The 25,243-nt window shown below is 49.4% G+C and overlaps 2 protein-coding genes, 1 long non-coding RNA gene and 1 pseudogene across 4 annotated transcripts in view; 2 read left to right on the top strand and 2 right to left on the bottom strand.

Moving 5' to 3' along the window:
* Positions 1 to 4,168: 4,168 nt before the first annotated feature.
* LOC116663007 (protein FAM181B-like) lies at positions 4,169 to 5,527 on the top strand. Its single transcript, XM_032477381.1, has 2 exons — positions 4,169 to 4,722; positions 5,104 to 5,527. Exons 1-2 carry the CDS (start codon positions 4,211 to 4,213, stop codon positions 5,258 to 5,260), a joined length of 669 nt encoding a protein of 222 aa, XP_032333272.1. The 5' UTR covers positions 4,169 to 4,210; the 3' UTR covers positions 5,261 to 5,527.
* Positions 5,528 to 8,018: 2,491 nt separating this feature from the next.
* LOC116663006 (translation initiation factor IF-2-like) lies at positions 8,019 to 10,647 on the top strand. Of its 2 annotated transcripts, XM_032477379.1 has the most exons (3): positions 8,019 to 8,572; positions 8,953 to 9,157; positions 9,359 to 10,351. In XM_032477379.1, the coding sequence occupies exons 1-2, from the start codon at positions 8,072 to 8,074 to the stop codon at positions 9,154 to 9,156; spliced, it is 705 nt and encodes a 234-aa protein (XP_032333270.1). In that variant the 5' UTR covers positions 8,019 to 8,071; the 3' UTR covers position 9,157; positions 9,359 to 10,351. The 2 variants fall into 2 exon arrangements, with proteins under 2 accessions (XP_032333270.1, XP_032333271.1); XM_032477380.1 differs by having other exon boundaries at positions 8,953 to 10,647.
* A 5,649-nt stretch (positions 10,648 to 16,296) lies between these two features.
* Positions 16,297 to 20,455, bottom strand: LOC116663345 (annotated as a pseudogene).
* A 10-nt stretch (positions 20,456 to 20,465) lies between these two features.
* LOC116663005 overlaps positions 20,466 to 25,243 on the bottom strand; it is a 20,167-nt gene continuing 15,389 nt past the window's right edge. The window contains exon 3 of the long non-coding RNA XR_004319009.1: positions 20,466 to 23,052. This is a non-coding gene — a long non-coding RNA (uncharacterized LOC116663005). The remainder of the gene's footprint in view (positions 23,053 to 25,243) is intronic.

Raw genomic sequence — 25,243 nt, 5'->3', positions numbered from 1 at the left:
GATCGCTCATATGTGGAATCTAAAACACAAAAACAAACACAAACCAACAAACAAAAACAAAGCGTAAATACAGGACAGAAATAGACTCATCGACATAGAATACAGACTTGTGGTTGCCAGGGGGGTGGAGGGTGGGAAGGGATAGACTGGGGTTTCAAAATTGTAGAATAGATAAACAAGATTACACTGTTTATATAGCACACGGAAATATACACAAAATGTTATGACAACTCACAGAGAAAAAAATGTGACGATGAGTGTGTATATGTCCACGAATGACTGAAACATTGTGCTGAACACTGGAATTTGACACAAGATTGTAAAATGATTGTAAATCAATAAAAAATGTTAAAAAAAAAAAAGAAAAAGAAAAAGAAAAAGAAAAAGAAAAAGAAAAAGAAAAGAAACGGGCCACGGGAGCCAATCCGCGCCCGCGGGCTGTCCGGTCCCGCCCCGGCCCCGCCCCAGCCCCGCCTCTGCCGCTCGGATCCCTCCGCCCGCCCAAGGGTCATTTCGTCGGGCAGTCGGCGGTCAGTTGGAGCGGCTGGCAGCCCTGCGGCTTTCCAGAGCGACACCGGCCCTGCTTGCCGCGGCCAGCGGCGGCAGCGGCTGCAGCGGCTGCAGCGGCGGCGGCGCGGTCCCTCCGGGAGGCGCGGCGCTGGCCGGGCGGCGGCCGCGGAGCTTCGTGCCCCGCGCGGCGACGGCGGCGACGTCGGCGGCAGCGGCGGCGGCCCGGCAGCCAACATGGCGGCGGCGCCGGCAGCGGCCGCGCGCGCCCCGAGGTTGTCCGCGGGCAGGTAGTTCGACCGGGTGCCGCGCTGCAGCAACCTGCCACCTCGGCGAGGACTCCCGCGGCTTCGAGTGGTGAGTGTCCGCCCCTAGCGTGCCGGCCGTGCCTGCCCGCAGCTGCGGCGTCGGCCCCGGCCCCGCGACCCCGACCCCGACCCCGAGCCCGGTCCCGACCCCAGCCGGGCTGCTCTGCTGTCCGCGCGCCGAGGGTCTCGCGTCGTTCCGGGCCGCTCGGGCTGAAGCGTTGCTCGCGGCGCTTCTCCGGTCGGCCCTTCCCTGGGCGGCCCTCGCTCGGCGCGGGTAGTCGGGGAGGGACCCGTGGGGGGGGGGTGGGGAAGAGGTCGAGACCGTGGCACCCAGGGACCCCCCAGGACGGGAACGGGCCCATCACCCCCGTGTGCTGGCCTCGCGGGCTTCCCTTGACGTGCGACTGTGAAGTCGCGAATTCCCTTCAGGTGCCGGCGGCGGCGGCCGCGGTCTGCAAAGCGTTTGGCGGCGGCGTGTGTGCACAACCCCGAAATCGTCATCGTGTTTGCCCCCCTCGCCTCCGTTTTCCGCGGCCGGCTTTGGTTCAGCACCTTCCGGGGGTGCTCTCCTGCTCAGGCTGTCTAAACGGCAGGAAGCGGCACCAGTGTTGGTGTGGAATGTTTCTTTTCTTTTCTTTTCTTTTCTTTTTTTTTTTTTGAAGGCTTATTTCATTTCCTTCTTTTATTTTGGCATTGCTGGCAAGGAAAATCAATTTAAACTAAGAGGCATTTCTGCATTTCACTTTTTTTGTTTGTTTTTTAACATTTTTTTATTGATTTATAATCATTTTAGAATGTTGTGTCAAATTCCAGTGTTCAGCACAATGTTTCAGTCATTCGTGGACATCTACACACACACTCATTGTCACATTTTTTTTCTCTGGAAGTTATCATAACATTTTGTGTATGTTTCCGTGTGCTACACAGTCTAATCTTGTTTATCTATCCTACAATTTTGAAACCCCAGTCTATCTATCCCTTCCCACCCTCCACCCCCCTGGCAACCACAAGTCTGTATTCTCTGTCTATCAGTCTATTTCTGTCCTGTATTTACGCTTTGCTTTTGTTTGTTTGTGTTTGTTTGTTTTTGTTTTTTAGATTCCGCATATGAGCGATCTCATATGGTGTTTTTCTTTCTCTTTCTGGCTTACGTCGCTTAGAATGACATTCTCCAGGAGCATCCATGTTGCTGCAAATGGCAGTATGTTGTCGGTTTTTATGGCTGAGTAGTAGTCCATTGTATAAATATACCACATCTTCTTTATCCAGTCACCTGTTGATGGACATTTAGGCTGTTTCCATGTTTTGGCTATTGTAAATCGTGCTGCTGTGAACATTGGGGTGCAGGTGTCATCGTGAAGTAGGGTTCCTTCTGGATACAAGCCCAGGAGTGGGATTCCTGGGTCGTATGGTAAGTGTATTCCTAGTCTTTTGAGGACTGTCCACACTGTTTTCCATAGTGGCTGCACCAAACTGCATTCCCACCAGCAGTGTAGGGTAGGAGGGTTCCCCTTTCTCCACAGCCTGTCCAGCATTTGTCATTTGTGGATTTTTGAACGACGGCCATTCTGACTGGTGTGAGGTGATACCTCATTGTAGTTTTGATTTGCATTTCTCTGATAATCAGTGGTGTCGAGCATTTTTTCATGTGCCTTTTGATCATTTGTATGTCTTGCTTGGAGAATTGCTTGTTTAGGTCTTCTGCCCGTTTTTGGATTGGGTTGTTTAGTTTTGTTCTTACTGAGTCGTATGAGCTGCTTATATATTCTGGAGATCAAGCCTTTGTCGGTTTCATTTGCGAAAATTTTCTCCCATTCCGTAGGTTGTCTTCTTGTTTTGCTTCTGGTTTCCTTTGCGGTGCAGAAGCTTGTAAGTTTCAATAGGTCCCATTTGTTTATTCTTGCTTGTATTTCTTCTAGGAGAAAATTTTTGGGATGTATGTCAGATAATGTTTTGCCTATGTTTTCCTCTAGGAGGTTTATTGCATCTTGTCTTATATTGAAGTCTTTGATGCATTCTGAGTTGATTTTTGTATATGGTGTAAGGGAGTGTTCTAGCTTCATTGTTTTACATGCTGCTGTCCAGTTTCCCAACACCATTTGCTGAAGAGACTGTCTTTAATCCAAAGTATATTCTTGCCCCCTTTGTCGAAGATTAGTTGACCAAAAGTTTGTGGGTTCATTTCTGGGTTCTGTATTCTGTTCCATTGGTCTATATGTCTGTTTTGGTACCAATACCATGCTGTCTTGATGAGTGTAGCTGTATAGTATTGTGTGAAGTCTGGGAGAGTTATTCCTCCAGCCTCTTCCTTTCTCTTCAGTAATGCTTTGGCAATTCTAGGTCTTTGATGGTTCCATATAAATTTTATTCTGATTTGTTGCAGTTCTGTGAAATATGTCCTGGGTAATTTGGTAGGGATTGCATTAAATCCGTAGATTGCCTTGGGCAGTGTGACCCTTTTAACAATATTGATTCTTCCAATCCAAGAGCATGGGATATCTTTCCATTTTTTAAAGTCTTCTTTAATTTCCTTCATGAATGGTTTATAGTTTTCTATGTATCATTCTTTCACCTCCTTGGTTAGATTTATTCCCAGGTATTTTATTACTTTGGGTGCTATTTTAAAGGGGATTGTTTCTTTACTTTCTTTTTCTGTTGATTTCATTGTTAGTGTAAAGAAATGCAAGTGATTTTTGGACGTTGATTTTGTAACTCGCTACCTTGCTGAATTCTTCAATCAGCTCTAGTAGCTTTTGTGTGGACCTTTTAGGGTTTTCTACACACAGTAACATGTCGTCAGCATATAGTGACACTTTTACCTCTTCTTTTCCAATTTGGATCCCTTTTATTTCTTTCTCTTGCCTGACGGCTGTGGCCTAGGACTTCCAGGACTGTGTTGAATAGGAGTGGTGATAGTGGGCATCCTTGTCTTGTCCCAGATTTTAGTGGGAAGCGTTTGAGTTTTTCACCATTGAGTACTATGCTGGCTGTAGGTTTGTGTCATTCTAAGTGAAGTAAGCCAGAAAGAGAAAGAAAAATACCATATGAGATCGCTCATATGTGGAATCTAAAACACAAAAACAAACACAAACCAACAAACAAAAACAAAGCGTAAATACAGGACAGAAATAGACTCATCGACATAGAATACAGACTTGTGGTTGCCAGGGGGGTGGAGGGTGGGAAGGGATAGACTGGGGTTTCAAAATTGTAGAATAGATAAACAAGATTACACTGTTTATATATAGCACACGGAAATATACACAAAATGTTATGACAACTCACAGAGAAAAAGATGTGACGATGAGTGTGTATATGTCCACGAATGACTGAAACATTGTGCTGAACACTGGAATTTGACACAAGATTGTAAAATGATTGTAAATCAATAAAAAATGTTAAAAAAAAAAGAAAAGAAAAAGAAAAAGAAAAAGAAAAAGGAAAAGGAAAGAAAAAGAAACGGGCCACGGGAGCCAATCCGCGCCCGCGGGCTGTCCGGTCCCGCCCCGGCCCCGCCCCAGCCCCGCCTCTGCCGCTCGGATCCCTCCGCCCGCCCAAGGGTCATTTCGTCGGGCAGTCGGCGGTCAGTTGGAGCGGCTGGCAGCCCTGCGGCTTTCCAGAGCGACACCGGCCCTGCTTGCCGCGGCCAGCGGCGGCAGCGGCTGCAGCGGCTGCAGCGGCGGCGGCGCGGTCCCTCCGGGAGGCGCGGCGCTGGCCGGGCGGCGGCCGCGGAGCTTCGTGCCCCGCGCGGCGACGGCGGCGGCAGCGGCGGCGGCCCGGCAGCCAACATGGCGGCGGCGCCGGCAGCGGCCGCGCGCGCCCCGAGGTTGTCCGCGGGCAGGAGTTCGACCGGGTGCCGCGCTGCAGCAACCTGCCACCTCGGCGAGGACTCCCGCGGCTTCGAGTGGTGAGTGTCCGCCCCTAGCGTGCCGGCCGTGCCTGCCCGCAGCTGCGGCGTCGGCCCCGGCCCCGCGACCCCGACCCCGACCCCGAGCCCGGTCCCGACCCCAGCCGGGCTGCTCTGCTGTCCGCGCGCCGAGGGTCTCGCGTCGTTCCGGGCCGCTCGGGCTGAAGCGTTGCTCGCGGCGCTTCTCCGGTCGGCCCTTCCCTGGGCGGCCCTCGCTCGGCGCGGGTAGTCGGGGAGGGACCCGTGGGGGGGGGGGTGGGGAAGAGGTCGAGACCGTGGCACCCAGGGACCCCCCAGGACGGGAACGGGCCCATCACCCCCGTGTGCTGGCCTCGCGGGCTTCCCTTGACGTGCGACTGTGAAGTCGCGAATTCCCTTCAGGTGCCGGCGGCGGCGGCCGCGGTCTGCAAAGCGTTTGGCGGCGGCGTGTGTGCACAACCCCGAAATCGTCATCGTGTTTGCCCCCCTCGCCTCCGTTTTCCGCGGCCGGCTTTGGTTCAGCACCTTCCGGGGGTGCTCTCCTGCTCAGGCTGTCTAAACGGCAGGAAGCGGCACCAGTGTTGGTGTGGAATGTTTCTTTTCTTTTCTTTTCTTTTCTTTTTTTTTTTTGAAGGCTTATTTCATTTCCTTCTTTTATTTTGGCATTGCTGGCAAGGAAAATCAATTTAAACTAAGAGGCATTTCTGCATTTCACTTTTTTTGTTTGTTTGTTTTTTAACATTTTTTTATTGATTTATAATCATTTTAGAATGTTGTGTCAAATTCCAGTGTTCAGCACAATGTTTCAGTCATTCGTGGACATCTACACACACACTCATTGTCACATTTTTTTTCTCTGGAAGTTATCATAACATTTTGTGTATGTTTCCGTGTGCTACACAGTCTAATCTTGTTTATCTATCCTACAATTTTGAAACCCCAGTCTATCTATCCCTTCCCACCCTCCACCCCCCTGGCAACCACAAGTCTGTATTCTCTGTCTATCAGTCTATTTCTGTCCTGTATTTACGCTTTGCTTTTGTTTGTTTGTGTTTGTTTGTTTTTGTTTTTTAGATTCCGCATATGAGCGATCTCATATGGTGTTTTTCTTTCTCTTTCTGGCTTACGTCGCTTAGAATGACATTCTCCAGGAGCATCCATGTTGCTGCAAATGGCAGTATGTTGTCGGTTTTTATGGCTGAGTAGTAGTCCATTGTATAAATATACCACATCTTCTTTATCCAGTCACCTGTTGATGGACATTTAGGCTGTTTCCATGTTTTGGCTATTGTAAATCGTGCTGCTGTGAACATTGGGGTGCAGGTGTCATCGTGAAGTAGGGTTCCTTCTGGATACAAGCCCAGGAGTGGGATTCCTGGGTCGTATGGTAAGTGTATTCCTAGTCTTTTGAGGACTGTCCACACTGTTTTCCATAGTGGCTGCACCAAACTGCATTCCCACCAGCAGTGTAGGGTAGGAGGGTTCCCCTTTCTCCACAGCCTGTCCAGCATTTGTCATTTGTGGATTTTTGAACGACGGCCATTCTGACTGGTGTGAGGTGATACCTCATTGTAGTTTTGATTTGCATTTCTCTGATAATCAGTGGTGTCGAGCATTTTTTCATGTGCCTTTTGATCATTTGTATGTCTTGCTTGGAGAATTGCTTGTTTAGGTCTTCTGCCCGTTTTTGGATTGGGTTGTTTAGTTTTGTTCTTACCTGAGTCGTATGAGCTGCTTATATATTCTGGAGATCAAGCCTTTGTCGGTTTCATTTGCGAAAATTTTCTCCCATTCCGTAGGTTGTCTTCTTGTTTTGCTTCTGGTTTCCTTTGCGGTGCAGAAGCTTGTAAGTTTCAATAGGTCCCATTTGTTTATTCTTGCTTGTATTTCTTCTAGGAGAAAATTTTTGGGATGTATGTCAGATAATGTTTTGCCTATGTTTTCCTCTAGGAGGTTTATTGCATCTTGTCTTATATTGAAGTCTTTGATGCATTCTGAGTTGATTTTTGTATATGGTGTAAGGGAGTGTTCTAGCTTCATTGTTTTACATGCTGCTGTCCAGTTTTCCCAACACCATTTGCTGAAGAGACTGTCTTTAATCCAAAGTATATTCTTGCCCCCTTTGTCGAAGATTAGTTGACCAAAAGTTTGTGGGTTCATTTCTGGGTTCTGTATTCTGTTCCATTGGTCTATATGTCTGTTTTGGTACCAATACCATGCTGTCTTGATGAGTGTAGCTGTATAGTATTGTGTGAAGTCTGGGAGAGTTATTCCTCCAGCCTCTTCCTTTCTCTTCAGTAATGCTTTGGCAATTCTAGGTCTTTGATGGTTCCATATAAATTTTATTCTGATTTGTTGCAGTTCTGTGAAATATGTCCTGGGTAATTTGGTAGGGATTGCATTAAATCCGTAGATTGCCTTGGGCAGTGTGACCCTTTTAACAATATTGATTCTTCCAATCCAAGAGCATGGGATATCTTTCCATTTTTTAAAGTCTTCTTTAATTTCCTTCATGAATGGTTTATAGTTTTCTATGTATCATTCTTTCACCTCCTTGGTTAGATTTATTCCCAGGTATTTTATTACTTTGGGTGCTATTTTAAAGGGGATTGTTTCTTTACTTTCTTTTTCTGTTGATTTCATTGTTAGTGTAAAGAAATGCAAGTGATTTTTGGACGTTGATTTTGTAACTCGCTACCTTGCTGAATTCTTCAATCAGCTCTAGTAGCTTTTGTGTGGACCTTTTAGGGTTTTCTACACACAGTAACATGTCGTCAGCATATAGTGACACTTTTACCTCTTCTTTTCCAATTTGGATCCCTTTTATTTCTTTCTCTTGCCTGACGGCTGTGGCTAGGACTTCCAGGACTGTGTTGAATAGGAGTGGTGATAGTGGGCATCCTTGTCTTGTCCCAGATTTTAGTGGGAAGCGTTTGAGTTTTTCACCATTGAGTACTATGCTGGCTGTAGGTTTGTGTCATTCTAAGTGAAGTAAGCCAGAAAGAGAAAGAAAAATACCATATGAGATCGCTCATATGTGGAATCTAAAACACAAAAACAAACACAAACCAACAAACAAAAACAAAGCGTAAATACAGGACAGAAATAGACTCATCGACATAGAATACAGACTTGTGGTTGCCAGGGGGGTGGAGGGTGGGAAGGGATAGACTGGGGTTTCAAAATTGTAGAATAGATAAACAAGATTACACTGTTTATATAGCACACGGAAATATACACAAAATGTTATGACAACTCACAGAGAAAAAGATGTGACGATGAGTGTGTATATGTCCACGAATGACTGAAACATTGTGCTGAACACTGGAATTTGACACAAGATTGTAAAATGATTGTAAATCAATAAAAAATGTTAAAAAAAAAAGAAAAAGAAAAAGAAAAGAAAAAGGAAAAGGAAAAGAAACGGGCCACGGGAGCCAATCCGCGCCCGCGGGCTGTCCGGTCCCGCCCCGGCCCCGCCCCAGCCCCGCCTCTGCCGCTCGGATCCCTCCGCCCGCCCAAGGGTCATTTCGTCGGGCAGTCGGCGGTCAGTTGGAGCGGCTGGCAGCCCTGCGGCTTTCCAGAGCGACACCGGCCCTGCTTGCCGCGGCCAGCGGCGGCAGCGGCTGCAGCGGCTGCAGCGGCGGCGGCGCGGTCCCTCCGGGAGGCGCGGCGCTGGCCGGGCGGCGGCCGCGGAGCTTCGTGCCCCGCGCGGCGACGGCGGCGGCAGCGGCGGCGGCCCGGCAGCCAACATGGCGGCGGCGCCGGCAGCGGCCGCGCGCGCCCCGAGGTTGTCCGCGGGCAGGAGTTCGACCGGGTGCCGCGCTGCAGCAACCTGCCACCTCGGCGAGGACTCCCGCGGCTTCGAGTGGTGAGTGTCCGCCCCTAGCGTGCCGGCCGTGCCTGCCCGCAGCTGCGGCGTCGGCCCCGGCCCCGCGACCCCGACCCCGACCCCGAGCCCGGTCCCGACCCCAGCCGGGCTGCTCTGCTGTCCGCGCGCCGAGGGTCTCGCGTCGTTCCGGGCCGCTCGGGCTGAAGCGTTGCTCGCGGCGCTTCTCCGGTCGGCCCTTCCCTGGGCGGCCCTCGCTCGGCGCGGGTAGTCGGGGAGGGACCCGTGGGGGGGGGGTGGGGAAGAGGTCGAGACCGTGGCACCCAGGGACCCCCCAGGACGGGAACGGGCCCATCACCCCCGTGTGCTGGCCTCGCGGGCTTCCCTTGACGTGCGACTGTGAAGTCGCGAATTCCCTTCAGGTGCCGGCGGCGGCGGCCGCGGTCTGCAAAGCGTTTGGCGGCGGCGTGTGTGCACAACCCCGAAATCGTCATCGTGTTTGCCCCCCTCGCCTCCGTTTTCCGCGGCCGGCTTTGGTTCAGCACCTTCCGGGGGTGCTCTCCTGCTCAGGCTGTGTAAACGGCAGGAAGCGGCACCAGTGTTGGTGTGGAATGTTTCAATCTTGAGGTGTTTAAATGGATTTGGGGTTGGTACTGTTGATGTTTCAGGAAGGATAAGTCAGCATCGGTGTCTTTATGTCTTAAGGGGTCATTTGGAATTGGGCCTAATCTGACTTTTTCCCCCTTTTACCGTACCTCGTGAGCTCTCGTACTAGCATAAAGGCATCCAGACTCTTTAGCACAATGACTTGGACTTTCCCTGTTACAGCTCTAGTGCTCAGTGTGTATGCAGTCCTAATGGAGTTCTTGCAAAAGTACTTCTAAGCTACCTTGTCTGGCTCCCGATTCCTCAGCTGCATTGCTGGAATAGGGGTGAGGGTGTTGCTGCTGCTGTTTTTGTTGTTGTTGTTGTATTAGAACGAACTACATGTTGTATTTTGTATTGATGGAGAGTTGTGGAAGTGTAGGCTCTCTTACACCTAAACCTTCATGTGAGTGTGTCCTTTGTGCCGAATGAAGGAAGCAAACTACTTCTGAACACTTCGTGTCAGGTACTGTGGTAGGTGCTGTTACCTCATGTTACCTCAACAGCCACCTTGCAGAGAGGGAAGGGCAGTGCTCTCTCAGATGAGAAAGTATTTAGAGGTGAAGCCAGTTCCTAAGGTCTCACAACTAAAGAGTGAGACTTGAGATTGTAGACTGAGATCCTTTTTCCGTTGCCAGAGCCGTTTTATTAGTCTCTGTTTTCCTTAGTGTTATTAATAATAAAGTTGGAATTTTAGGGTATTTTACTCTTACAAGCAAAGGTATTTCAGAATCGTGTTTGAATTTGCATTGTCTTAATTTTAGAAATGCGTAGAGGGAATGTTTTACCAAGTATGCTAGCTAAGTGAAAAGACTAGTTAAAATTCTTAAAAAAGGAAAAAGAGTTGAATATTTTCATTCTCTTCAGGAACGGAGGGCTTCACAGTATAGAGCTGTGAAGATTCACTCGAACTCAGAGCCTTAGGAGCCATAAGGGAAATTAAATTAGGACAGGTCTAAAGAAAATAAGGTCCTTGAAGGTAAAGATTGTATGGCCCACAGCATCGCTTCTCTGGCATAGATCTAATTGCTGTGCACCTGCTGGTAAGTGTGCCAGTCACCAGGTTCCATTGTGAGAGGCTAGGAATTGCCCATCATGCCCTCGGGCCCTTAGAAGGAATGATTGCTTATATGTGTACTGAAGAAAGTCCTTAGTTTCATGACATGTCAGTTGAAAGGGTTTTTTTGTTTTTTTTTTTTAAATCTGATAAGAATTTTTCCTCGTCTGAAAATGATTTAGATGTGGTAACTTCTATCCAGGTCGTCGACTTACGTGACTTAGTCTCTATTAGGTGCAGTGTCAAGTCCTCTTAGTGTAATTTTTTTTCTCCTTTCTCATGTAAGATCCAACTACAAGTACTAGAATATTAGAATCCTGGGTCCAGATTATAGCCTTGAACCTTCAGATTGATGATATTTAATATAAGTTTAATTTATATTGTGCTTTACTAGTATTTAGTAAATGTTGGTTAAGAATGCTGGTTTTATAAAGGATTTCTTACTTGAAATATTATAATATTTGAATAAGTGATATTTTTATTTACTTATTGTTTAAAAACTAATTGAGTTATAGTCAGGTACAGTGTGTCAATTTCTGGTATACATCATAATATTTTAGTCATACATATATATACATATACATATATTTAGTTTTGTATGTTTCATTAAAGGTTACTACAAGGTACTGAATGTAGTTCCCTGTGCTAGAGAGAAGAAATTTGGTTTTCATCTATTTTTATTTTTTATTTTGTCTTCTCGATTTCTTGATTAAAATATTAATAATATTTTATATCTATGTTATTGCCAGGTTGCCAGGCCTAAGAGTTCTGTTGCTTTTTGTTTTCAAATAGTAATTAATTGGATGGCTTCACTAGATTATAGACAGAGTGTCTCCAGTTTCTGTCTGCTGTGAATGACTCTGCCATGAACATTCATCTCTTAAGTTCTGATGTGGACATACAGTTTAACTTCTCTTGGGTACACAGGGGTAGAGTTGCTGTGGGGGAGTGACGTGTGCGTGTGTTGGGGGAGGGGATGGTAAATGAATTTATTTTAAACCGTAATAAGACTACAGGTTAACTTATTGAACAAATGTGAACACCCTGTGCACTGGCCACTGTGCCGGCACTGGAGCAGCATGGAGACCAGACCCGGTCCCAGCGCTTGCAGGAGTTTACTCTCAGAGGGGCAGGCGGACTGTCCTGTGCCCATGATGCTTCAGCTACTGGTAGGTGCTGTGAAGAAAACCAAAATAATGAAAAGGGGAGAGAGTGTAAGGGGAGGGTATGATTTTTTTGTGTGTGTGATTTTTTTTTTTTATGTAATAAGTTAAGATGTTTTAAATGCTGTATATTTAACAGAATTTTTGGCCATCTTAAGTGTATAAAAATAGTGTAAGAACAATACAAAGAAGGTTTTCCTCTGCATCATTTGAGAGTAAATTGTTGGTACAGTGCCCCGGCTCCCCAGAACACCGCACACGGCCCTCCTGCATATCCGTAACACGGGCCGTGCCCGTCGGGCAGTGAGCGCCAGCCCAGGACAGTTTCCTGCTTTTCAGACCCTGCTTGGTGGGCGCATGGTGCACTTAGCTCCTGTCTCCTTGGTCCCCTTCAGGACACAGCAGTTCCTCACACCGCTTTGGCTTTAATGCCTTGACACTTCGGCAGATTGGCGTGTTTTTAATTTTTTTTAACAAACCACCAAACCATTTTCCAGAGCACCATTTTACACTCTGTCGGCAGGGGTCAGGTGCTTCAGTTCTTCACATCCTTCCCGACACCTCTTTTTGATTCTGTCCCGTCTGGAGAGGCTTTACGTGGTATTGCATATTGAGCCATTCCGCCTGTTTTGTATTTCGCTAATGTATTGAAGCATCCTTTCAGGACAGCTCTGATCCCTTACCATTCAAGTGATGGTAAAAGTGATACTCTTTAGGAGTGTTGTAAATTCTTTCTTTAGTCCCAAGTGAGCTGGAAAGAAAAGACATTCCTGAGTCTCTGTCCACTCTGACATAACTGGTAGAAAGAGCCCTTCACAGAAATTAGTCATAAGAAGGCCAAAGTTTCATAGAAACTTCAGGAGTGCTTCTGGTTACCCCAGCAGGCGGGATGTAGCATTCAAGAGCTGGTAAATGTTTCTCCCACATCCTAGAACTTAATACTTAACCTATTTTAACGTAAATTGGCGAGTATTTTGGCCTTCCGTGGTTTCTGGCTTGAGCAGGAAAGCCTCTAGTGTCTCCCTGTTAAGTAAGATGCTGGCATTGAGCTGAGGTGTGTTTTATTTATGGCAGTAGCCAGCACTTGACATTTTGCTTGTTTTCACGTAAATGAGTGAATTTTGTCAAGTGTGTTTTTTGCCTCCATGAAGATGATCGTTAACGAGAGGTTAGCACTCTGTTTAGTGTTACTAACACGAGGATCATGTTAATGGTTTCCTTCTGTTGAACCTCCTTTACAGTCTTGGAGTAAACCCCGCTTGGTGTTTGGTATTTGTTGTATTGTCTCTTATAACGTGCTGTTGGGTTCTGTTTGCTAGAAGTTGAATATTGTGTCCTGCTCTTCGTAAGTCGTATCGTGTCTGTTTCGTGTGTGTGTGTGCAGGCTGTGTGGTTCAGGGTTATTGTTACACTTGCTTCATGAAGTGCATTTGGAAACTCTTCTGTGCTGTGAGATGGTATTGTGACGACCTCATCGTGCAGTGGAGAGTCTCCCCGTGTGACCACTGGCTGTGCTGGTCTGTGTTTCTTGGCCCACCTTCCAGGTGGTTCCCCACAACCCCCATGGGACTGCTGTTTCTTCAGCGCTTCTTGTCCGTTAAGCACCTTCATGTATGTCCCCCTCCTGTGATGCTCCTTAAGCAGTGTCGTGCTTAGCATTCCCTGGTTTGAATTTTATGTGCGTGGAGTCACTGTGTGTGTTCTTCAGGTAGCTTTGTTCACTCATCGTGTTTCTGAGTATAGTTAATCGTTTTCCCTACTTCCACGTATAAATATACCACAGTTTATTCGTTCTGCTATTCATGGACATTCGGGTTGTTTCTTGTTATTCAGTGTTTCTGAGAATAACCTTGTACAGCTCTCCTGATACAGGAGAGTTTCCTTAGACGCATCCCCAGGGGTGCAGTTGCTGGGTGGGAGGGCACATGCGTGTTCACTAGGTGATGCCGCGTTGTTTCCACAAGTACTTTTTCCAGTAAACTTTTATGCTATTCCTCTTGTATGTGTTTTGTTCAATCGATTCCTGGCTACCTGATGTTTGTTGTGGTTACTGTAATTTGTGTCTGTACTCGGTTTGAAAAGGCATGTGACTTTCACCAGTTGATATTATGATATCCTGCAACCTTGCTAAAGTCTTATTGCAGTGATTTGTGCTGAAGTTCTTTTACGACAAGCATATCATTTGAAAACCATGACAATTTGGTTTATTTTCATTACTTAGACTTTTTTTTTTTTTCCTGTCTTAAGAGCAGTGGTGAGAGTGGGCATTGCTGATGTTAAAAGTAAAGCTTTCATTGAATGAGAAGGGCTGTGAGTTCTGTCGGTGTTCGTGTGGTTTTCCATATTAGTTTTTTCCTTCAGATTTTTAGAAAGTCCTGAATGACTGTTGAATTTCCACAATGCTTTTTCACTGCTTCTCTAGAAATTTTCATGTGATTTTTCTTCTTTCATGTGTTACAAATTTCAGGTAACATGAAAAGGTTTCTCTAATGCTGAAGCAGTTTTGCATTCCTGGGATTAAGCCCAGCTAGGTCATCATCACTACTGCCTGCTGATGGCTTTGGTTTGCTCATAAATCCTTGGGGTTTTCTCCTTGTGTTCGTGAATGCAATGGGCCCGTGGTCTTTCCTTTCTCATGCTCTCCTGTGGTTTTGGTGTCAAAATTAGACCATCCTTAGAGAATTAGTGAGGAGGTATTCCTCTTTTTCTGTATTCTGTTTCTCTTTCTGTAAAATTGGGATGATTGAGTCCTTTAAAGTTTGGTTAGACCTTGTTTGTAAAGCAATCTGAACCTGAATTTTCTTTGTTTGTCTGGTTTTGATGGGAGCATGTTAAACTACTGATTCAAAAATTCTTAACAAACGGTTACATGATTTTTCATTTTCTGTTTTTTGTTGATACTTTTCATTTTTCTAGGAATTAATTTTACTTGTTTTTACATTTATTGGACTATTGTATTTTCTTTACTACTTCTAATTTCATTTTCACGTACTGAACAGACGTAAAACGTACCTGTTTAAAAAATAGTAAATTAATAATGTGATTATTGTGCCCAATTGTAGAGTAGAACATTGTCAGTATCTTAGAAACGTCTTATCAAATTCCCTTCAAGGTGACCACTATTCTCCGTTTTGTGATAATTGCTCTTTTCTGCTTCTCTCTTTTTTTGTTTTACTTCAAAAAAAGTCTTTAAAATTTATTATTTTTTAACTTTTGACTATTTAGTAGAAATGTAATATATACGCAGAACAGTGCAGATATCAGAACTCACAGCCTGATAAATTTCGCGAACTAAACACACCATACAGCTAAACCAGTGCCCAGATGAGCAGTCAAGCCTAGCGTGTTGGAAACCCTCAGCTGGACCAGGATGCTCCCGCACAGAAATCCCACAAATCCCACAGTGGCGCCCCACTGTCATTCCCCTTTCACACGCCTTTAACAGACGCCCCATGAACTTACTCTCAGCCCATTCCCCATGTGTCCTTGGGATTAAGAGGGAGATGCCTCCACCACTTCCCCACGTTGCAGGAATCCCAGGAGGACTAGAGGAGGCTCCCTGTACCACGGGGGCAGAGAGGCAGGGAAGCCCTGGCCTGTCATCCGGCCGCTTCAGGGAAGCAGAGAGAAGCTGCCCAAAGACCAGGGCTGTCTCCAGGCTCCATTCTAGAGAACTGGTTAGCGTGCAGAGGGCTGAAAGGCATGAAAACAGCTCTCCATCCACTAGTTTGTTCAGGGTTATAGGTGATGATGGGATGTCGCACAGGCCCGTGGGCAAGCAGGCTTGAGAGAAGAGGATGATGCAGGGGTTTCCTGGGGGCAGTGAGAGCTGGGGGGCTCCCAGGAGCATCTGAGGGACCCCGTGTCAATGTGGAGGAAGATCTAGTCGGCCCCCTGTGGATCCATAGCTCCGGGGACCGCTCGTCCTCCCTCTGAGGAGCCCTCTCTGTGGAGCAGCCCAGGCACGAATAAGACTACGGTGGTCTGAGAACATTTGCAACAAAAGTATTTTTATTCCCATTTAAAAATATATCACCCCAAGGTGCTGCTCCCAGCCACATCCGCCCAGACCCACCTCCCCCACCCTCCAACTGCCACCACCCCACCCCACCGCACCCTGGCCCTCATGGTCCCGCACTCCCTCCCTGCCCACCTCCCTGTCCTGTACATCAGCAGGCTCAGCACTGGATGAGGAAGAGCCCCTAAGGTCCCCTGGGGACCATGGCACTGGAGGCTTATTACTTGTTGCAGTGCCTCTTTCTCCTCCTCCTCCCACTCCTCCAACAAATGGGTCACAACCTCCTCATTTTGGTTGTGAGGGGCGCACCAGCCCCGGAGGCAAGGCTGGCGTCCCAGAGAGCCCGAGGTCAGGCTTGGGCTGGGGCAGCTTGTCATCAGACCCCTGGCCTCCACACAGATCCCGCTTCCTAGGCTTGGCAGCTGGTGGAGGAGCTGCGCTAGGTCCGATCCTCTGAGGGAGGGGCCTTGGCGAGCCCCCTGAACTCCAGGGCAGAGAAATCTCAAGGGCCCTGGGGCAGAGCTGTGGGACTTCCCTCCCCAGGGCATGAGGCAGTACTGAGTGGCCAAGATAAAGTCCAGACTGGGAACCTCCTCCTTGTTCTCCCTGGACCCATCCCCTGGCCCTGGCCCTGGGCCCTGCGTCCTCCCTAAGAGGAGAGGTCTCTCTGACAGTTGAGGTGTCCCTGGGTCCCAGGCTCGGTGCAGTGTGCCTTTGACCCTGGGGAGGAGAAGAGGGGCTGTCCAGCCTGGGATGTAGGGAAAGCCTCATGTCCTGGAGAGTGGATATAGAGTTTGGGTCTGAGGAGGCCACTGCTCTGTTCCGCTGCTCGTCGCAAGTTGCTTGAACTCAGTCTCTGGTGGGCTTTCTTCATCGCTGACCCCTAGCTGGGGCCGTGGTCATGCCTCTGGGCATCTTGGGTGACATCAGACTCGCCCAACTCCTCGTTCAGGGTCAGGAGTGGTTTCTGCACCAGCTGTTTAGGAGGGAAGTGGACGGTTACTGGCCCCAAATAGACGGGTGAGGAGAGGAGGAGGACTGGGCAGCGGAATGGTGGCACTGGGGGACAGATAGGGGGGTGTCTCCAGGAGTCCAATCAAAGAATGCACACTGTAGCACTCCTGCTTGTCCTCCTGGGCCTTATTCCCTGCTGTGTGTCCCTTCCTTTCCCACTGGGCCCCCGTCCTCTCCTTCCTGTGGTCCTGCATTGCCCCCCCAGTCCCTAGCAGGCCCTCCACAGTGCCAGGCCTTCCAGGCAGGAAAAGGTTTAGCAGAGCCCTGTGGGCCTTCCTGTTCTGGGTCCGATCCCTTCCCTGGCTCACCTGGGTCCTGCCTCCCTTGGTTCCCTGGGTGTCCCGTGCCTTCCCTCTTGTACCTGGAGTCCCTCCCTCCCTTGTCTCCCTGAATGTCCCCCCTCCTCTGGCTCACCTCTTCAAGGGTGAGTCTTCCTCCTGTTCTAACTCCTCAGCCAGTGCCAAGGGATCCAGCTGTGACTCTGGGGAAAGTAAGTCCTCCAGGGAACTGAGGGTGAATGATGTCCTCCACCTAAGATGGAAGGAAGTGGCTGTGAGCGTCCTTGGCCAGGAGTAACCTGTGAGCCACGAATACCTGGAGCAAAAGTGAACAGCAGAGACCCACCCCATTCTCTACAAGTTGGCATGTTTTTACAGCACCGTGGCAGTCAGCCCCCCCTCCCCCCCCAGAGCTCAGGGACAAGTAGCAGAGCTTAAGTCCCAAAGGCCTGGGCAGAGACCCCAATCCTGGTGCTGAGAGTGTGAGTCCCTGGAATCTTGCAGCCCCCAGGCTCCAGGCCAGCCCACCTTGGTGACAAAGTCTTCCTGGGAACACAGCTGGTCATGTAGCTCAGGAGACCCGGGTCCGGGTATGGTCCCGTCCTCAGGGCATGCTGCTTCTGGCTCCAGTGGCTGAGAGGACAGGCCCCAGCAGCTCATCCAAGATGTCCTCATAACTCGCTGAGAGCTCAAGGGGAATCTCCTGGGCTCCTTGGTCTCTGGGGGACTGCCGGGATCTGTCTGGCTGTGGGTGGTTGGTTTTGGCCGTGGGGCTGGCCTTCCTGGGCACGCAGGCTAAGGCAGAGCGGGAGGAGGAAAGGAGGGTGAGGGGCTGCCGCATCCAGCTCGTGACCATGAAGTGCGCGTGTCGGGTAGGGCAGTGTTTGGGGGACATGGACGTGGGTGTGGGTGGGATCAAGACCACCTGCATTTCCACTCAGTGACAGGGTGTGAGGAGGGAGAGGTAAGTGGGAGCATCTAAGAGAGCCACGTGTGAGGACGTGTGCAGCCTCCAGGTTTCCAGTGATCTCCCCATCCAGCCCACTTCTGAGGCAGACTTTCTGTGGGGCCCTCAGACAGGGAGGTGGGAGAGGAGTTCCACAACTGAGCAAGTCGATACCCCGTAGTGACAAAGGGCAGCCGAGACCCGCTCTGGGTGGCTGTGCAGGTGGAAAGACCAGTGCCCCACTGAGGGAAGAGGACTGATGTGGGGACAGTGGCCATCCCTAGCTCCCTGTTACCTTTGTGTTCAGCTCCAGTGGGCACGTGAGTGCCTGGCTGTGGGCCCACCTTTGGGGCCGGGGGCCCCCACGGTTCCAGCTTCGGTGGGGCTGGAGGAGGCAGGCACCCCCTTCGTGCACTGCAAGTGCTGAGGCTGCATTTCATCCTCAGCCTCAATCTCCTTGAACCTGAGGGGTGAGGGTGGCACAGGCCATGCTGAGAAAAAGGCCTGGGCTCTGGAGCCCACCCAGGTTGCAGGGACGGAGGGATCAGGAGAAGATGTGCGGGGGTGGTCACGGCCCTGTGAGGTGGTGTCGCCAGCGGGGAGCTGCTCCTGGGGCACATAGCAGATCTGGGGACACCCCTGCCTCCCCAGCACTGCAGGGCATTCTGCAGCATAGACCCAGGTCCATAAATTGAACCAGGCCTGGACGGAAGGCCCACAGGTGACCCTCCACTTGCCCCCTGCCCGTGTCCAGAAACACAGGAAGGGCTGACAGCCAGAGGCCAGATCAGGCATGTGTTCCCCACGGGGGTCCTTGCCCGGATCCAGGATCCTGGGCTGAGGTTGAGAGTCCTGGAACATAAGCCTGGAGACAGGGCCCAGGACAGGTTGTAGGGTGTGAACCCTAAGGTCAGTGGAGAGGCTTTCCTTTCCTCTGAGAAGTGCTTGTTTGTTTTTTTTTTTTGAATAAAGGGGATTAACACGAAGAAGTCTCAGAAAGAGCCAGAGACCCTCGTGGTGAAGGACACGCTGGCTTGCCCAGCCTCCTCAGGAGGGACACCGGGTTACGAAGTCAGGCCACACTTCAGGAGGAGAGAGGGTCCCAAATTCCATGTCAGTGGCCGCCAGCCCCTCAGCACTAAGGAGGCAGCAGGCTGGTGGGTGGAACACATTTCCCTGCACAGGCACTAGGGCTGCAGTGTGACCCCACCGGGCTGACAGTTTCCCCACTCCACCCCGGGTGAGCCCTTCATCAAGGCGAAGAAGGCCACTTCAGGAGAGGGCGGAGCCCCGGGCAGAGGACGAATAGACCCAAGCTGTCAGGGTGCGGGAGTGGCTTTTGGAGAGGAGTCCGGCCTCTGGGCTGCGGGGACCCTGTGCTGGGGGAGCTCCCTCCTCCCTCCTCCTCTCTGACCACAGCCAGATCCTGCCCTGGGGTGTCGCCCTCACCCACCACAGCCCTTGGGCCCAGGACACGGACTCACTTTGCCGCCATCTCATAGTAATTCATGCGGTCGAAGTTGCTTGTGCGCTCCCATTGCTGCTCGGCCCGCCGCAGTCCCTCCTCCAGCGTCATGGTGGGCTTGAGTCGGGCCAGGGACCGAAGCACTGGGCTGTGAGCCCTCAGAGTCAGTCTCAGTGAACAGCCCAGTCCCCACCAGCCTGACCCCACCCAGCATCATGGACCACACGTCCCCCAGCACAGCATGACTGAGCGTTCACAGACGAGCCCACGGGGCCTCCTGCCCAGTCCTCTGAATCACCTGTAATTGTCCCCGTGTGTCAGGTGGAAATGCCTGTCAAGCTCACAGCTCTAGTAGGAGACAGTCCCTGCCCCTGGGAGAGCTCTACAGTCTCCGTGTTTCAGCTAGAATTGTCCAGAAGAATGAGGACCAGGCCTGCATACAGCTCTCCCCTGGGCCCTGTAGATCCTCCCCCTCCTCTGCAGTGGCGTCCCCTGGCCATCCCACACTCAAGTCCTTTGTTCAGACGAGACAGCAGCACAGGAGAGGGTGGCATCCCATCCATGGCTCCTCCCCTTGCCCAGCACCCTCTCTGACTGCCAGTCTTCAGTAAATATTCCCAAGATAATCATGGGAGGTAAAGTCAACTGGACTCGCCTAGGGTGGTGGGGTCAGTTGAGAGAAGGCACTGAAAGGGTGTCATGGACTGGAAGTGTGAGCGCATGATGGACAGTGTGCCCTGTCATAGCGTGGACATCACCCTCAGACCTCCCTCTCGGGATCCCTAGAAACGCAACCTGCAAGTGCACCCCAAGGTCCTCCGTGTGAAACTCCAGATGAGCTCATGTGCCCCCGAGAACTGACTCACATGACAAAGCAGAAGAGAGCTTGTGCGTCAGGGCTCTGGGGAAGGTGCCTCCGGGCCAGGCTCTTGAAGCGCTGCCAACGTCGGTAGTGCTTGTAGATGTCGTTGCAGCTAAAGGAGTCATCCTGAGGTGGCTGAGACTGGGAGGGGGCCAGACTCCCCTCCCTGGAAGCGCCAGGTGGCCGTGGCCCAGTGTTGATGGGGGCCACGCTGGGGGCCAGCTGTACAGGTGGTGGTGGAGCTTGAGAGGGACGGCCGGGGGCCCAGCCTCCCGTGCCAGCCTGAGTTACCCCGACAGCTGGGGTGGTCACTTGGGGTGCTGAGGACAGGGGAGCAGGGCAAGTAGCAGTCCCACTGAGGGCCCCTGGTGCACCCCAGGTGACAGTTCCTGGAGGGAGAACGAAGCTCTGCATCGGAGGGAACTCTGTTGGCCTCCCTTCTGATCTTGCGTAGACAGGGATGTTGCAAGGCCCAGTGGCATGGGGACTTGGCCACCAGTAGCCACCAAAGGTGTCGTGGGGAAAGCTGGCAGCAGCAGGGTGGTGCCAGGAGGGAACGATGGGGTCAAGGAAGGTGGCAGGTGCTGCTCCCAGGGTGGCCGGTGTTGGGGGCCAGGAGCGGGTGGGGGAAAGGGAAGTGCCGTGAATGGAGACACGGAGGCACCAGTGCTCATGAGCACATCCGTTCCCAGCAGTGGAGATGCTGTTGAGACAAAGGAAAGGGGTGAGTGGAGGAGGAGAATGGGCAACCAGGACTGGGGCTCTCTGGGGAATCAGAGAGTCAGTGTCAGCAGGTGAAGGACATTTGGACAGGGGAGGCTGTGCCGTGTGCAGATGTCTTGGACTGGTTTTCATGCTCTGACCTCTAACTGGGAATTACTCCAGTAGGGAACTTGCTCCCATTCACCCAGGTCCCTGACCCCTGCTTGCTGGGAAGAAATAGCCTCAGCAAGCACCGACTCGCAGGGCCTCCCTAAGGAATTCCCCTGCACCTGACTCTCACAGGCTGTCTCCCAAGTCTCGGAGGTGGGTGGACACCTGCTCCTTTGCAGGCTCACTAGCAGGTAGAGAGCTTCTCCAAGGGAAGTTGTAGGCGCCCAAAGGGCCTTTGTGAACCAGGCAGTGTCTAAAATATTAAGGTTCCACCTCCTCCTTACTCTTCTTTTTCCTGATGTTCCGTATAAATCCTCTTTCTTTCTTTCTTTCTTTCCTGGCCTCACACAACAAAGCAGAAATGCTGGAAACATCTCTCCCCGCAGAACCCTGATGCAAATCCATAACACACTGGCCCAGCGTGCACGTGACGTCAGGGCCACCCACGGCAGACACTTAACGTGGGCCGGGTTCTGCCACCCCATCCCCAGTGCCCAGAGTCACTGCCATCGCTCAGGAGTTCTGCTCCTGGAACAGGGGTCTGAGAAGCAGCCACATGTGCGATTTCCATCCTTTCACAGCCAGTGATGGCCGCAGAGGAGTAGAAAAGGCCAAGGAATACAGAGTTCCTGTGTTCCTTCCCTTTCTATTTCCCAGTGATGGGATGTGAAGACAGACTAAGAAGGCACGAGCCAGGTGCCTTCATTGATAAAGTTGTCTGGAACAGACCCCTGTTCAGGAGAACAAGGCACACAGCCCAGTGCCCCTAATGAATCAGAACAGGTGCCATAGGGTGTTTAATAATAACACAGAAGATTGTCTTCCTGCTCCCGGGCTACACTCCTCTCCTTTAAAAAGGAAACAGCCTTCGTTCATATTCTACCACCACCACCCGCACTCCACGTCTGTTCCCTGTCCATGAAATGCTGGCGTGAAATGTGAACAAACTTCTCATGTCACAGGCAGGCCTGACGGTCCTCCCTGAGATGCTGGACAACTATCACAAGTGTCTGCAGAAGTGCGTTTCCACAAAAGGAAGAACAATTCAGAACAACTGGGGGCCTCGAGCCCTGTCTTGGTTGAAACTGAGAGGTTGCCCATCCCCTGCGGAATCCAAGGCAACAAACAGTTACCTGAACTGAGGAGCGGGTTCTGGGCTGGAAGGAGGGGAGAAGTTCTGGGCTGTGGCAGTTAGAGTAACTTCCTGCCTAGCTCTTGGAGAAAGCAGTTCATAGCAGATGTGGCCACAGATCCCCCCTTTGAATAGTTTTCTGGCTAAGCCCTTCTCTCCCCGTGCCCCTATTAGATACAGGATGCCCCGGTTCAGATCCCTTAGAAGGAAATCGTGGGGCAAGCTCCAGGTGCCTAAGGAACAAGGTACAGGGCTAGGCTTTCCCCATGACCCTCCCTGTGCCACCAGCTCAGACCTACTAACCCTGACACACAGGTTTCACAGTGGCTTGTCTCCCTTCTACAAAGAACCACCCTGCCTGCTGCTGTCCCTTCTCCACACCCAGGGCAATTCCCCTGAGTCTCCTTGATCCACCTTCAATGAGCCCTCCTCCCCTTGTGATCTTTGGTTTCCACCATCTCCCCAGGCTCCCCAGGTGAGATGTCCTTGGGCGTTCAGGGCTCTCTCCTTCCTCCACTTCAGTCCACCTCTAATGTGCCCACGGTGAAATATCACATGTGAACCCCAAGGATTTGAGGGGTGGCAGAGTCTCTGAGAACATATCCCCAGCATTCAGGCTTACCTCTTTGTAAAGCCATTCCCACAGACGTGGGCACAGACCAGCGCTGCCTGGTAGCCTCAATGAGAGAAATGCAGACGAGGACCCAGAGAGTGAGTTAACTGCTCCAGCAGATGCTCGGAATTCAAGCAAAGGCAGGTGAAGTTTGAATTTAAACAGTAGAATGTGAGGCTCAGGACACTCTGTAGTGGGGGAGGGGCAGAGGGCAGCGGGCAGGTGGGCCTGGGTGGGTGTGGGGAGACTTTCCCTGCAGGGCTCTGGCAGGAAAGCAAGAACCGGAAGTTCCTTCCGCCTTACAGAGTGGCAGCATACGTGGTGTGTGGCTCTCTAGGCAATTTACTTTATTTTTTTTTAAATTGGAGTATAGTCAATTTACAATGTTGTGTCAGTTTCTGGTTTACAGCAGGTGCTTTAGTCATACACGAATATACATTTACTCATATTCATATTCTTTTTCTCCGTAACGTGCTACAAGGTAACAAGTATGGTTCCCTGTGCTATACAGTGTAACCTTGCCTATCTGTTTTATATGTACCACTTCATATCTGCGAATCTCGATCTCCCGGTTGATCCCTTCCCATTCAGTTCCCAAGTCTGATAACCATATGTTTGTTTTCTATGTCTGTGAGTGTGTGTTTTGTAAACAAGGTCTTTTTCCCTTTCTTTTTTAGAACCCACATATCAGTGATATCATACGGTATTTTTTTTTCTTTCTGGGTTACTTCACTTAGAATGACATTCTCCAGGGCCATCCATGTTAGTGCAAATGACATGATTTTTTCTTTTTCATGGCTGAGTAGTATTCCATTATATAAGTATACCACAGCTTCTTTATCTTGTCACCTCTTGATGGACATTTAGGTTGTTTCCATGTCTTGGCTATTGTAAATAGCTAGCTTAACGTTGGGGTGCAGGTTTCTTTTCGAATTAGAGCCCCCTCTGGATATATGCTCAGGAGTGGGATTGCTGGCTCATATAGTAAGTCTATTTTTAGTGTTTTGAGGAATCTCCATACCGTTTTCGTTAATGGCTGTACCAGATACATTCCCGCCAACAGTGTATGCGGGTGCCCTTTTCACCATTGCCTCTCCAGCATTTATCGTTTGTGGACTTTTGAATGATGGCCATTCTGACTGGTGTCAGTGATACCCTGTTGTAGTTTTGATTTGCATTTCTCTGAAAAGTAGTGATATAGAGCACTTTTTCATGTGCCTTTTTGCCATTTGTGTGCCTTCATTGGAGAGCTGTTTAGTTCTTGTGCCCATTTTTGAATTGGTGTTAAACAAGAGCAGTGTCATTAATAAAACTAAAAATTTTATAAATGTATTTGTGAGCGGTATTACTGAAAATGGCATGAGTAGTTTTAACAGCAGAAGGTTTTTCATTCTTTGTGTCTAAGAAGGTAATGCATATGGGAGGGAAGGTTGTAAAGGACAAAAATGTGAATCAGAGACTCCTGAGGAGAATCTTTAAGGGGGTACGTATGGAGATGAGTGTTTCTAATTTAGACATGTCAGTTTTATGAGTTGGTTTTTCCTGTTATTCACTTCTGCATTCTAATATTTTGTCATGTATATAAATATTACCCTCTGCTTCAATTTTACAAGTAACACTGAAGGAGTTGCCAATTGCATCAAGTAGAAAATGACCTTATGTGATAAAAATACTTCCTATGTTATTTTAAATATATTTGGCATCATTTTGTTGAAGAAACCTTAAGTGCTGCCAGATCACTTAGTACGCCTGCAGTAGCTGAACAAAAAATGTTCAAGTTAAAGGAGTGTAAAAGTGTTATAGTCATTTTAATATCCTCAGTGTAAGGAAAAGAAGTTGGAACGACCACAATTCAAAAACATAGTGAAAGCTTTTCCCTTCTCAACATTACTAAAATAAGGAAAATATCATTTTTCAAACTATCAACATCGAACTGATCTATTGGTTAAATCTGAAACTTGAGTGCTAAAAATTTCTTTAAATTATTAATATGCTACAGGGAATTTTACTCTGTGTTTATACATATATAGGCATACATAAGCATGTATACCTTAGACATGTAAGTGAATTAAACTTTTTTAAAGTGTGTTTGTAAGTGAGCGCTCTTACTGAAAATGCTGCGACTAGTACATTTACCAGCAGATTCTTTCATTCCTTGTGTCTTAGAAGGCAATGGGTATTCTAAGGAAGACGAACTTTTGAAAGCAGTATGAAGCTTATGGTCACTCAGCACCAAACAGTAGCATCTGATCAGTGTCCAAGGTCTGGGTACCAGCTGAGAACAATAGTCATATTCAGAAAGGATGAAAAAGAGGAACATTATAATTGTGTATGTCATTGGGTATGTTTTCTCCAAGCATTTAATGATATAAATGGAAATTATCTTCTAGACCCTCAAGCCTGAATGGGGTGGCTGGCCGCAGACACTGGTTCACTGTAGTTGATACTAAGAGTTAAAAAAGAGTATGTGGATCCTTTTGTCCTCCCAGACCTGGGCTTAGTCCACACTTTCACTGTGGCAGGGATGAGCTGGGGGAGGTGAAGTGAGGGCTGGTGCTGCCAGGCCACAGACAGGTCCCAGGCAGAGCAGAGATATGCACACCTAGACCAGGTGTCAGCACAGGCTGAGGGCAGTTGTCAGTTCAGT

Source organism: Camelus ferus, chromosome 4 (assembly GCF_009834535.1).
Source record: "Camelus ferus isolate YT-003-E chromosome 4, BCGSAC_Cfer_1.0, whole genome shotgun sequence".
Lineage (NCBI taxonomy): Eukaryota > Metazoa > Chordata > Mammalia > Artiodactyla > Camelidae > Camelus > Camelus ferus.
This window is presented reverse-complemented; position numbering and strand designations above follow the sequence as displayed.

Excerpts from the sequence above, each read along its gene's own strand:
- LOC116663007 (XM_032477381.1), top strand. The coding sequence starts at position 4,211 with ATGTTAAAAAAAAAAGAAAAGAAAAAGAAAAAGAAAAAGAAAAAGGAA. Across the intron at positions 4,723-5,103 it reads GACTCCCGCGGCTTCGAGTG|GTGCCGGCGGCGGCGGCCGC; the intron begins GTGAGTGTCCGC and ends AATTCCCTTCAG.
- LOC116663006 (XM_032477379.1), top strand. The coding sequence starts at position 8,072 with ATGTTAAAAAAAAAAGAAAAAGAAAAAGAAAAGAAAAAGGAAAAGGAA. Across the intron at positions 8,573-8,952 it reads GACTCCCGCGGCTTCGAGTG|GTGCCGGCGGCGGCGGCCGC; the intron begins GTGAGTGTCCGC and ends AATTCCCTTCAG.